This window comes from Columba livia, chromosome 7 (assembly GCF_036013475.1).
Source record: "Columba livia isolate bColLiv1 breed racing homer chromosome 7, bColLiv1.pat.W.v2, whole genome shotgun sequence".
Taxonomy (NCBI): Eukaryota; Metazoa; Chordata; class Aves; order Columbiformes; family Columbidae; genus Columba; species Columba livia.
Window position 1 is genome coordinate 21,323,068 of NC_088608.1, and position 14,459 is coordinate 21,337,526.

Sequence of the window (14,459 nt, forward strand, 5' to 3'; positions counted from 1 at the left end):
TGGTAGGAACAGAAATAGGTATAGGAAAACAACATAATGATTACCAGGGATATAGCTTTATCTCACTGAAAAAATGTTCTTCCATTCAGTTCCACGGAGCTGTGGAGTTGCCTGTGACTCATTTTACCAAAAAAAAAAAGGGTCATGGGATTAATGTGCACCTGGGAGACTGATGCTAGGGCTGGATTCCCCCCCCCCCAAAAGCCAGTCGGTGTGTGCGACACTTGCCAGGCCTTTTTTCGACATCATCAGCCACTGAGAGGTGCCTGCAGGCCTGTGTGGCATGAAGAAACCGGATCACAATCAAACCTTTACCCAAAATAGCTCATTCAAAACTTTAAAAGGACAGACTTGCTTTAAAGAGCCAAACATAGTCAAGACTAAATTCAAATGAGGACCTTCAGAGCCCTTTTTATAACCTTGCTGAATAGCAGATTTGTCCTTCCACAGAGAGCCCAACAGGCAGCAGAGAAGGGACAAGTGTGACCGGGTCTCTCCTCTCACGAGGCCAGTGTGGACATCAGCTTCACCTCCTGTCTGCCTCCATTTTACAATTGATTCTTGCATGAAATCCAAGATGCTGTATCTTACAATGGCATTAGAGATCTCTTGAGCTAATTAGGAATAATCTGTGAAGAAGGGAGAAGTGATTTTCTGAAACATCCTGTGATTTTTGACTTATTAGACTGACTTATCTCTAGTGAATATATTTTTGATAAATTTTCTTGTTCTTAGCAGGATAATCTACAGTTCAGTGACTAAGGACCTTAATCTATGCTACGTAGTTCATATTCTTGTTCAGACAGAGCTGTCATCCTCAAGTATCTTTAAATCCCTTTAGAATATCATCAAAACATCTGTAACCTGCATGTTCCACCATCTTCTTATCCATTTCCCTCCAAAATGAAAACTGTGTTAAATAATACTGCTCTGATACTTACCCTGGCAAATACTTCCTGTGTTGTTCTTTTTTGCCTCTAGCTCACTAAACCGTAGCTCACTGACTGCTAAATATCACAATATAAGTTATCTATATGTACATGATGAGTGGCCTTACACTATGTAGTACAGCAGAAAGTGTCATTTCCACATAGCGATTTTGTTACACATCAGTTATGTCTGTGACTATAACTGTGTGTCAGTGAGTATCGCTTGCTCTTTTGTTTCCTTATGGAGATCTGTGTGTTAAAAATGCGTGTTAGAAAATTCCTGACATGAACAGAAGTTTACACTCTTGAGATGAATTCATTTGATTTTTCTCCTTACATCTTTCTCTTTTTAGCTAGTTAGTATCATGTTCATGCTTTGGTCAGCATAGACTGTCAAAACCCATCCATTTTATTAAAACTCTTGACATTCACATAAGACTTAGGTAAAAAAGATCAGATAACGAAGCCTGAACAAAACTACTCAGGCATAACAGCTTAGGTGGTTGGAAAGTTATAGACAAAGAATAACTATCAGTGTTTCTCAGTTCTACAGGAAGTATGTATCTGAAAGTCAAGTTCCAGAAATGGGTCTATTTCTACTTATTAACGACTTGACTTATGAAGTAGAGGTATACAAACTGTAATGCACCACAAAATGACTGCCAGTCAGTAATTGCACCCTGCTCCAAAGTTTATATTCGGTAGATGCAATGAACGTGCATACTACCTCATACATGCAGTATAACATATTCTCATCACTGTCAAGACCTCAGTTTGTGTAGTATATTAGACACTGCACTTCAAAAAAATGAGCAAGTCCCTCACCAAGAAAGATTATCACTTCTCTATAAACCGTCATAAAGGAAAATCTCTAAGGGATGTATAAAACTGAGGGTACATGTATCATTTCTCCAGTCATGAAAGGCTGATGTAAAGAGGAAAGGAACAAACGGTTCTTCATTGAGCATCAGGCAAGAGATTATGAGCTTGCATTGCAGCACAGGAGAACTAGGTTAGATAGCAAGAAGAGCTCACTGATGGTCAACTGAGTTAAGTCCTGGGTAGGTTACTTTGGGAAGTTCTGACATCTCTGTCACTGTAAATTTTAAAAATCAGCTTAGACAAATGTGACAAAAACAACTTGAGTGTGTGTAGCTGATTTTTTCTCTGAAAATGGAGATGGCTTGGATGATTGGCCAAGGTTGTTTTTATGATTTATAAATTCAGAGTGACTTCTTGAAATGTAGGATCTCTGTGCCAGTGAGTTTGGCATTGCAAGTCAGACACTTTTATAGCATCTTAGTGCCAGCAGCCATTACTGCATCGATGTAGGGAGTAGGCATAAAAATTGTTCTAGAGGAGTTCTCCTTGGGTCAGCTTTACATGCAACCTGAAAAATGAGCAATATGAATTTCTGAGTGTTCTGCAACAACTGAGGGCCCATTGAAATAGCATGCAGTATCAATTCACCTACATGGATACTGGTGGGTTAGCATGTAAACGTAATATCTGTGTATCACTGAGGGAGAAGAATAAATATTATCCTGGTCACATGAGCACAGATCAGTTCAGAAATTGGCTTAACGTGAATTGAACTGTTCCATATAAAAACACTTCTATCTTCTACTATACTTTCTTTGACTTGATCTGCAGCTTGCCTCTTGCTAAAGTGAGGTTCAATAAAAAACCTTCATTGGATTCTTTTGATTAAAAGGAAAAGAAAAAAAATCATCATTATGTTAGTGTGCTTCCGTTTTTCATGGATAGCTGCTTGAAAGGGTCACATCTCCGTATTTTAAACTTAATTTTTTCAGAACCTTCAGATGAATGCCATCAGGTCCTGGTGATTTATTGCTTACACCTTTCTCACATTGCTCCATAATTTCCTCCTTGGAAAATGTCAGTTCTGTCAAGACCACACTGTGATTTCTTGTATGTCATCTTTTGATTATGAATTTTCATTTCTTTCCACAGTAAAAGCTGGTATAAAGACGTTCTGCTTTTCTTTAATCGCTTCACTTTCCTATTTATAATCATAGCAAACATCAATGTTATTAGTTATGATGGAAATGGGAAGTCTGCAGTTTCTGTGGCATGCAGTGGAACCCATTGGGCCTGATTCTGCTGTCACGTGAGCTTCTAATTACTTTACATTTAATGAGTTCAAATACTTACTCATTATTTATAAAGCTGTAAATGGAAATTTGGGCAGAATTTTTCAGTGTAATCTTTTTTTCCCCTCCACCCCGCCCCTTTGGAATTTTTCATCTACCCATGCTGCAAGGATTAAATTTGTCCTGTTCAGGAATATATTATTTCTGCAAAATGAGCTGTATTTTTGCTAGTGGAATATCTAGGAGTGTTTCTAACATTTTCAAAAGCATTTAAATGATGAAAGTCCAAGTTCCATGACTTACACTCCCCATGGCCGGAATTATTCTAAAACTAGCTATTTTTCTCCAGCATAAGTTATTCTGCACTACGAGTTTTACACTGCTATGGTTTGACTGTTTTCAGTGCTAAGGTTACTGTGGCTGTACACTATGCAGATGTGTAGACAGACCCGAAGAATCAATGTTTCTCTTTTTGTCAATGTTTCTTGTAAATTGAGTGATTTATAGACAGTCCATATATGAAGGCTGAGGCATATTATAGCTCAGTAGCTGAACATTCAGCAGCAAATTGTTACATTGCCTGCCCAAAACCAGGCACACGAGCCTCAATCACTTGCATCCTTCCCAGGTAAGTGTGCTGACTGGATCTCATCTCTCTGACCTAAACATTGTTTTCCTGCAAATGTAGAAAATAAAATTTTTCAGAGACTGGAGAACCAGCAGTTTTTTTCAATGATATCTGAAAATACCGGGCACGTCAAAATCAGTCTCAGATGCCACATATGAAAATGTTCACTAGCATCACTGATAGGTTCATATGAACTCACTACTGCTGAGCTGCCCTCCCGTTGCTACTCCATTTTTCATACTGCATACTAGCCAGATTTTCGGAATAGCTCAGAGACTGATTTCAAGGTGCCCAGCATCTCCAGTTGATGCTGTTTTCTGACACGTTCCCTGCCAGTTCGACAGTGTGGTGGGCTGACCTTCAATGGCCACCAAGTGCCCACCAAGCTGCTCTGTCACTCCCCTTTCTCAAGAGGACAGGGCGAGAAAAATAGCTATGATATATTTGTCTAAACCAAAATCTATGACAGAAATTTATATTTTGTATGTTTTAATCTGTAAGTAGGTATACAACTATCCTTAATTGTACTTTTAGAAAGATTGTGAGGGAGTTGAAGGGTAACGATGCAATGGCTGAGGCGTGTTTTGACAATCAAAAAAATCTTGCTTTTAGTCCCAGTTTTAGGACCATGAGCATATCAAATAAAATCTATGGACATCAGGTTTTTTATCCATCACATGAAACTGGTAGCATCTTTCCTTTTTTTTTTTGCATAACTAAAGATTCTTGAGCAAGTTCTGTCTGGGTGGACTTTACTATTGAGGAGATCCATTGACTTCAAAAGCCTGCCAACAAGGATAAGGGCCCACAGAAGGTTTTTATGATACTTTAATTAGCATTAATGAGAGCAGGAGTTGGCCTTTAATATTTGTATGGTGACATAATGTGATGTTAAAATAATAACAGATATAGACAAAGAATCTAAGAACTCTTACTCCTTGCTCTGTGCTTAACCCAAATGGCTTTAGGAGAACACAAAGCCATGTGTTTTACTTCTTCCTCATCTGTCAAATTTTAAGTGTCTAAGGTTGAATTCTGTGAAAATGGCTTTTCACAGCTCTGAAAAAAAAAAAGCTTAATGCAAAATCTTGTCAAATTAATTTTAATACATGACTTCAATTTTATAGAATTCTCATAAACTAATTTTACACATATGCACATATCCACAAATTTTTAATGACAAATTCATTGCTCATACCCTGTTACTGTGTTTAATAACATGCACTTCCTTATAAGAGGAAATGGGACTGGTCTGTGTTTTCTCTGAATTGATTGTATGTGCATATTTAGAAATTGGGGGAGGGGGAAAAGGGAAAACCAACAAAAAAAAAAGTGTATGCCAGTAAACCTTTTATAAGAATGAAGAATTTACACTATTTAAACTACATATTTTATTTGTCTTTGCTTTTAGGCAGCAAACCAGTAGCCATCATTCTCCTGTGGTGCCTGAATTCCTTGACAAACAAACAAAAAAGGTAATACCAAGTTTATATTCTAAAATAACACCCCATTATAACTTCAAATTCCTGAGTCCACAGTTCTGCAGTGTGTTCACGACTGCTTGGCGTAGCCATCTGAACATGAAACCGTTAGCGATGTTTTGAAGTCTTTGAGACAAAAGCCTGCTTGCTAAGAACTTTAGTTCTGTAGAAAGACAGGGAGGTACAGTGAATAAGAGAATCAAAAGGCTGGAAATTTGCTGCTGAGAATAAATGCTAGCTGCTCCCTGAGGTGATTTGTCTGTGCACTTCACTTTCTACAGATGTTAGAGCCTCTTTTTTAGTAAGGACCTGAGGTTCTTTGGTAGCACTTTGATATCCTGCTCGAATTCAATATGTGAAATGGAGGAGTCGCTCTGTGACTTGGAGCACAGCATAGTCTTTGAAGTCTGATCCAATTTTTGCTGCTTACCATTTGATGTTGAAAGGATGAAATGGAGAAAATGTACAGTTTTTGCCAGTAACTCTGCTGAGCATATGTAAGATTAAAAAAACAAAATCCCTTGGATGATGTACTTAGAAATGTTAAGCAGATTAATACCTTCCTATAGCTTTTTTCTAAAGATACAAATTAACTATGAGAAGAAATCAGCATACAGTGCATGCTATGATTTAACTGCATGAGGAAAGGGGATAAATAAGTTAAATGGAAAAAGTAAACAAATGTTTGTGACATGGGTGCTAAGTCGATGTTGCTGAAAGCCGCAAGAATCTTGTGTAACTTAAATCTTGCATTAATCGTTTCACAGAGTCATAGAAAATCGGAAGTTGCTCTCTGGGAGATCTCACCTATAAGTTATAATTGCAGAGTGGCATCAATACATTTCTTATGTGCCTAAACCAGCATTCTTTGTTCCAGAAGGATTTGGATGAGATTTCTGCATCTCCATTTATTCTAAAACACTCATTCGAAGTGAATTATTTGCCGTCAATTAGCCAATCCCAGTCAGTTGCAGACCATCAGTTGTCAAGTCCCTCAAGATCCCATGAAAAAGGAGGTAAGAAATATAGTAAAGTAACAGAGCTCTTTCATTTACTATTTATAAGCTACATGTTGTCAGCATCTTAGTTGCTTTATGTACTGATGAAGTATTTTAAGAATCCCTTGGAAGGCAGGAAACATAAAGGAACTAACTTTCTTCTACACATTTTCAACCTGGAAATATAAAAAAGCCCTTAAGTACCTCAATACATAGGCAGAAGTAGAAAGATTTTTAAAATATTATTTCTACTAAAATTTTGATTAATTTTCAAAACACTCTTTTAATGAAATCAGCTTGCCTTTCAAGAGCTTCAGCTTTCCTTTGCCTTCCAGCCTCAAAAGTAGAAGATAGTAATGAAATCTCTCATGTTTGGCAGAATTAAAGACAGCTCGTTTGTTCACACACACAAAGATTCAGTCAGCAACACAGGAAAATCTGCACTAATTCTACAGTCTATGCAAGGTGTTTATTTTATTTGCTGATATGTTATTGTTGCCACGGTCAGTAACAGTTTAAAAACTTGAAGTAGAACATCATGACTTTTTTGATTTTTAACTGGTTCATCTCTGAATATTCTAGGAAATCCTTACCTATCAGAATACTTTTCTCTGTTATTGTAGTCATCATGTCCCTGCAAATACAAATATAGAAAAGTAGACTTTAATACTGGATCATATAATACCTTCCACAGGTAGGCTGATAATGTGATATCTGTAACTAGAACCAAATTATAAATGATAATACATTAATCTTCAGGTTGTTACTGAAAATCAGTTATTTATAATTTTGTGCCATACATTAACATTTCTATTTATATATTTAATAAGACACCTTTCCTATTGTAAGTCTACAAATATTTATCTGAATATTTGAGTCTTAATCCTGCAATTTGTGTGTTTAAACTTTACAGAGCTCAGTTAAACAATTTACAATGTAAAGGTAAGAAGATAGGTATTTATAGGGAGATCCTTCTGTTACAGTAAATAATGCAAATTCGATGTTTTTAGTCTTCTACGCAGGCCTAATGTGTTTTCCATGCTAAAAGCAGAATAGTGCGTAAACACAGGAGGTTGAGAAATCCATTATTCTCTCTTCACATATTTCTGTCCATATGGGTTTTGAATCCATAGCGTGGGACTACAGGGGATGTGTGCATTGCTATCTTAAATTATTACATGTTAAACAATAAACCTGTCAAACAGAAATATCTTAATTGCAGCAAATCCTCTTGAGGAAAGCAGTCAGGGCCCGAATCTGTCACCCTTACTCTCACTGGATATTGTATATGACCCTGCAACTAGTCTCCTTGAAATCAAAGACATTGTGTCTGAGGTAAAACAATTACAGCGAGTAAAACTGTCAGAATTACACCCTTAGCAAGCATGTGGTTCAGAGCCATTACCCAGTAATTTAGAGGGACTTCAAAAAAATGTGAAGTGGTAGAACAGAATTTGAAGAATAGATAAATGGCAACATTGATCTGAACTGTTTAAGAAACATGTACGAGTAAATGAAAAAGCGTGCAAATACAGAGAAGTAAGGAATTTCCTAGTTAAGCCTGAAAATGTTCAGATAGATGTTTGTGTAAATCACACTTCAATGAGTACCTATTGAGGAACTAAACCTGCTTAAGAATAATAACTTCCCTGGGTGCTTTTAAAAGCATAGCTTGCATCCAGAAATTCAGATGCTTTCACACGTTGCTCAATCCGTACTCAGTCTTATTGTGAGAAGTATACTTTTAAGAAGAGAATATGTATAGACCTATCGTTAAAACCAAGTAAAACAACAAATATATTTTTGCAATAGAAACACATGTATAAAATACATGCAGATAAAATGCATGTATAAAATACATATATTTTATAATATCTATAGATATATATCCATACAATATCTGTATAATATCTATAGATACTTAAAATACATGTATAAAATGCACGTATTTTATAATGTAGGGCTATACTACATAAGCTGTTATTCACACAAAAAAAGCTGTCCACCAAGTGGTCCAAACAATACGAAGATTTATTTTTCATAGTGAAACATCATTCTCTGATGCTATAGATTGATGTTGAATTCTCTTCAAGTTACATTACAAGCAAAACTAGTCTATCAACCTGGTGGTAGGGCTGTGGACCTGGAACACAGAGACCAGTGTGGAAGGGAAGGTGACAGCTTTCTGCACAGGTCTGTGACCCAGTTCTGGAGCACTGTTGATATTTGCTGGAGGAGGGAGTCTATGTCCTGGCTTGACCCCAAAGGGGAGGACAGGCTTCTTATTTGTCTTGAGACCTCAGCAGGTGAGGCTCTAGTGCAGTCAAGGTGGGACAGAACACAAAAGGGAAAAACTGGTTGATATGGGTTTACATATTTTTGTATTAATCAAGCAGACTATTCACTCACATCATGTTATCCAACTGTCCAAAGCACAGGCTACCTGTTCTCAGTAGTAGATTGGCAAAGGAAAAATAGAGAAGGAAATTTCCACAAAGATCCTGCAAAGACTCTACCCTGTAATTAATGCAGAAACAAAAACCTCTTTTACTCTTCAGAAGAGTGTCACAGAAAGACTGAGCAGCGTGGGCAGACTGTGTGTGGTGCAGGTGAAGTGTGTGCGTGGGCTCCGGTTGCAGAGCTTGGCAGGGCTGGCTCTGCCTGCCCAGGCGTTCCCCTGGGCTCTGCCACCCTGCTGGGGCACAGCTTGCAGCAAAGCCAGGGATTCCGTCCAGTGTCTCTGCTGTGACACTCTGCCTGGTATTGTCCTTTACTGTTGGGGCAGAGAGGAGAGTCCAGTCAATAGTAACAATTAAGCCAGAAATGAATTACTCTAGTCAAAATAAAGCAGTACTGAAAGAATGAAAATATTATAATCTCCAGAGGCTAAGTATTGGTATTGCCCTAGATGAGATAGATAGTGAGAATGTTTGAAATTGTTATGAGAAGTGCCTCATAGGGAGTTGACCAGTGTAACTTTGCCTCGGAAGTAAATATGACAGATTTTCTGAGGTGCAAAGGAAATATGTTTGTGGAAGGAAAGTTAATAGTATCTCTGCATTGACCAGGAAATTACATAATTTTTAAAGTTAACACAGACATTTTGAACAAGTAAGAAAGTGCTCAAACAGTCTCTGGCCATGGACATTCTCTTGTGGAAGAATGTGTATGTCTCGTGATTATGTTCAGTTTATGCCTTGCACCTCACACAATTGTCTGCAATCCTGAGACTTTGTGAGGGGCTGAGAAATTTGCCATGGTTCTGAGAGATCTGGGATTATACAATCTGCAGTGTCTGTAGCCACAATCTGAGGTTGAGGTAGTGAAACTTGTGCTATAGTTGTAAAAGTCAATAGGCCATTTCCAATATAGTCTTTGATTTTAGATTACTTAATCTTTTATATTTCCAAAACTGGTGGAAATAAGGGCCTGGTTTGTTTCAATCTGGACTCTCACTAGTCAATGACTCATGTTGAATGTTTTCCATGTAATATGTAGTTTTATGTTGCTCATTTTTCTCTTCCTTTCTGGTAAACCAATCATAAAAATGTGATTTGGTGAATGTAGCTGTGTCAGGTTTGGAGAAACACATAGAGGTAATCACTTTTTTGCACTGATGGAGGGCAAGTAGATAATGAAATGTGTTAAGTTACTGCTTGGTGAGGAGGATGGCTGCTGTCCACCTCAGATAGCAATGCAGACAAGTTTTAGTAAGGGGCATTGTGGGCATGGGAGACATTACTCCCAAAAAGTTACTCTGTGGTTGCCATCACACAGATGATACTTAGAGGTTCATCACCGTAACAGTGAAATCTAAAGTAATCGTGACTTTATTATTTGTGAAGGCTTAACTCAAGTTTTAAAGAAGTGATCCAACTTGTATGCTATCAGGACCATAATCATGTCAAAACACTCAAGCCGCAGACAATGTACTTAGATCTTTGCTTCAGGGTAGAGTTTTCTTTGAGTCAGACTTGGTTATTGAAAATACTCTAAGCTACCTCACTCTCAGCCCTAGACTATAGTCTCTGTTCGATGTCTTGCACTTACAAGCACAAGGTGCTTAAATATCGGGAACCATCTTACTCTCCATGGTGGTTTCACATGGTAGCATAATTTTAACTCTGATGTAATATAATTCCTATTTGTATGTTGTTTAAAAATATGTAATGGCTACAGCAAAGCAATAATGATTGGTAATTTGGAAATAGGGACACTTTTTATCCTTTCATTCACAGAAAATCAATATCCCAGCATGACTGGAATAGGTATTATGATAAAGAACAAACAGTATTTCACACAAGGTGTGGTATCAAGATCTGGATGACTTGTAAACCAAACATGCCACTTCACTTTCTGCAAGTGAGAGAGAGATCAATCTAAGGCATTCAGCTGTTTCTCTCTGTGTAACTCAGCTTCCTGTTTGATTCCATCATAACAAACCTTCCTTTTTAAATGAAAAACAAAACCGCTGCTACATAATGTAGTGTGAAATGCTCTGTGGACTTTCAACTAGTTGTCATTGGCAGATGGGATGATACTGACACATGTATGCCATTAATTTCAGAATCCTGTCACTCAGGATTTTAAGTGAAAGAATTTGTAATCTATTTAGAACTATTTTTGGTTGTTTAATCAGGAGTTTCGTTTCATCATTTTTAAGCCCCCCACTGAGACTAATTTTACATTGAAGGAATGTAAATCATGAAAAACTTGACTGTAGTCAGTAAAATCGTAACAGTGAGCAGAATTGGGTCTCTTGGTTATAAAAAATTGACATGAAAAATGCACTATATATCTGGGGTTTAGGGTTTTTTTGGATTTGAAATGAGGATTTGAAATGGGGGCTTTTTGAGTGGGTGAGTTTTGAGTTGGTCATTCTTTTAAGTAAAATGCAAATAAAATAGCATGATCGTGGGACAGTCTAAATGTTTCAGGAAACACCAAAAAGGCCAAGGTAGTATTACATAGCATCATCTGGATGTACTGAGCATGCTGTAGCTATGTGCAAGGCCTGTGGGATCTCCACTGTATTCACATACCACACTACAGTGGAAGAATTGTTAATACTATTGGCTGTGTTGCAGCTGAAGCCTCGGGGAGGGAAATTGCTGATGTGCTGTGTTGTATAATGACTTTCCATTGAAATAATACTGCTGCCATAGTTTTCTGTGGCTTTTGAGCCAAAATTTGACTGGGCACAAGAAAAAGTAGCTTGTTTTTATTTTTTTCCTTACAAGAGTATCACTGGGTTATTGATCTCTTCACACCTGGGAAAAATGCTGGGCTTAGTAAACAGAAATCATGTTTCCAAATAATTCATTTTGCATTACAAATGTATAAGTAGAAGTAGGGTGAGAAACACAGTACCTCCGTTTCAGTATTTCAGTTCTTCGTCATATAGTTCCAGTGTGGATTCAGCAAATCTGACTGCAAACATCAGTGAAGTCAGTAGAACTTCTCTCAGCCTTACGTGAAGTTTTCAGCTGAGACTTATACCGGTGACATTTGTATTCTGAACTGGGTCACCCTCATATGCTTTCTGTTAAACCTTTTGCTGCTCTGTGATGGCATGATTTGCAGATTGCATTTTGCCAAAGTAACATGCCAACAAATCTGAAAATAAATTGGTCAGTTCTTAAGTTTTTCTTTACTGCTCAGCTTCTTAATTGTTTTTCCCTTCAACAGACAAAGACACAAACAGTGACAAGTGATAAATACAAGCTTTGATTTGTTAAACACATGTTAGCTCTATGTTTAGCCCTAGGCACTGAATTTCATTATAGACTGGTTTACTTCTGGATTGGTTATTGTGATTGTTTCCAATGCAGAAAGATTTGACCTGCAGCCATGACTGATAAGTATCAAAGGTGAGAGATAAAATAAGATGCAAGTAAACTGCACAGATAAACTGCAGTAAAGTTCTCCAGAGACAGCTCGATACTTGTTCTATGTAAAACAGGTTGAAATTTAGCTCACAATGGCTGCATTGCCATAAAAAGAGACTGCAAATCTCTTTCATTGAAATATAGAAAAATAATAGTAAGAAACAGGAGAAATTTAATGAAATTGAATAATATATACACTATAATGCTGTACCAAAAAAAAACCCCAAATTTTAATAGGGATTCAATTTCTCCTGTTAGCACGTAATGTCTACCACTGTCTTTCTGATCCAAGCTGCAGTTCACCTTTTCTTTCTGTCTTCATTTTCTATCCATTACATACAGGTCTCTCCGAGCACTTCTTTTGCCATTTCTTTTTTTGGTAGTTAAGCTTTTTATCACACAGTATTGCACCATTATGTTGTAATTGCTTGAAATTTCTGTAAGTATTCTCTAGCAGACGTATTTTTATTATTTTGCCACAGTTACTAGTGCTCTGAACCAGCAGCACATCTCAGATGACTGATCTACTCAGGCAAATAGTGTGGTTCCTAATTCATTACTCTTCTGTTTCCAAAATGCTGCACAATTCTAAGTAAATTTTGTTAGAATAAATACAGTAGGTGCAGAATTTTGAGGGTGCACACTAAGTTCTCTCCTAAGAGAATAACTGTAATGATATTTTCATAAATTATATTTTGTGTTTTACAAAGAAAGAGACAATTCAGAATGTTTAAACTTTTCACCACTATCAGGAAACTTTAGATAGTCTCTTTATTTTAGGTTATTTTGTAAGAAAAAGGCTAAGGAAGTTAATCATTTGCTTTAATAGAGCTATGATTTCATCTGCTAGCTGTATGTTACCACATAATTTCTGGTTCTTTGCTGATGTTAAAAAATGTGAGTTCACTCTGCTGAATTTTCCACAGCTAAGTGGCAATAGCTGGATTTCATCTCTTTCTTTCTAGAAGACACTGTATGATTTTCTGACTTATTTACATTTTTACAGTTCTTCACAGACACTATAAAGAGAAAGCACAATGGAAAAAGCAGTAACAATGGGATGGTGACAGAGTGGTACATGAGGTGTGGGGTAGCTCAGAAAGTACCATAACAAATTCATATCTGAAAAAAAATTAAGATTTCAAAATCTTATATACTTTGCAGGTGTTCAGATTTTTTTCTGTATTCTAGTTGGGGTAATTATTCTAGTGGATTGTGATTAACTGCCAAAAATCATATACAGCTTAATAGAAACCTAGACGATGGTATATAATTTGCATGGTTGATCAGTGTAAACTAAAAAATAAAAGAAAAAGTAAAGGATAGATACTCAGGATAAAATATTTTCAATCACAAATGTGAAGATCTAGATACTACAAGTTACTCATAGATGCAGTTTGATAAATAGATATTCCATTCAATACAGCATGAACTGGCTGTGAAGTATTTGAGTGGAAAGAAATTACCTTATATCAGTAATTCATTAGCTCTGCTCATGACAATGATTGTGTTCCTTGGTTCTCCATTGTTACTTCTCTCTACTCACTAGAAGTATTTCATATTTCAGTTCTCTCATGGATAACCTCAGTTAATTCAAATGGTTAAGTTGAATACAGCAATAGCAAATACTAGCTTGTTGCAGTAATCATGAGCTTGCAGAGCTCATTTCTGTCCCCAGGCAGGGATAATCTTTGTTGAGGATCTTCCCTGCATATGGAGAGAATTACTGGGAGCCAGTTGTGCTCATGCATTGGCCAATGTTGGCAGTGCACCAGAAAAATAATGCCACACTCCCACCTTCCCTTCTTGTAACACCTTTCCCCCAAGGGAAGATAATACCAAAATCACAGGAAGTATCATTATTGCTGCCAATGGGAGAGAGAGAAGCTCCTTCACTATGTGTTCTCAAGCAGGCAACAAATGTGTCTTAGCCATAACACCAAGTATATGAAAGAACAGTTTTATGAATTCTAACATTTGTTTTCCTAAAAATATCTTAGTACTCATCTTTAAGGTTTGTCCTGCCTTGTACAAATCGGTGTTTTGTGTAGAAGCATAAGCAATCAACAGTGTGAGAAAGCAGGAAACACAACTATATAATTACTAAGCGTCACCTCTTGGTTGCTGTGTTGGTCTCTCCTGGCAGCTGGGCTAAGTCTAACCAGGAGAATGCAGAGAGAGCTAATAAGCTGAACACCATCAAGAATATCCATGGAAGACTCAGTCACCTTTACCATGTCCTTCCTCATTTGACTCTCTTACATTTTGTTAGGAATCAAATATAAAGAATATGTGTGAGTGCCTGATTTTAAGGTTGGAGAGCTATACCAGCTCTTTACCTTCAGCTGCAGCAAGTTGTTTTCTCTATAGGCTAGGAGTACATCTTTGGTTCTTTGTGGCTTTGTGAGTTTTGTGATGTTC

At 37.1% G+C, this 14,459-nt stretch overlaps 1 protein-coding gene across 10 annotated transcripts in view; it reads left to right on the forward strand.

The window, feature by feature from the left end:
- The window catches only part of MYO3B (myosin IIIB), a 249,370-nt gene that overhangs the window by 155,242 nt on the left and 79,669 nt on the right, over positions 1 to 14,459 (forward strand). For 8 of the 10 annotated variants that reach the window (XM_065069731.1, XM_065069730.1, XM_065069729.1 and 5 more), the window contains 2 exons: positions 5,083 to 5,146; positions 6,030 to 6,168. In XM_065069731.1, the coding sequence (XP_064925803.1) occupies positions 5,083 to 5,146; positions 6,030 to 6,168 (203 nt within the window). The remainder of the gene's footprint in view (positions 1 to 5,082; positions 5,147 to 6,029; positions 6,169 to 14,459) is intronic. The other 2 variants (XM_065069732.1, XM_065069738.1) reach the window with 1 other exon arrangement.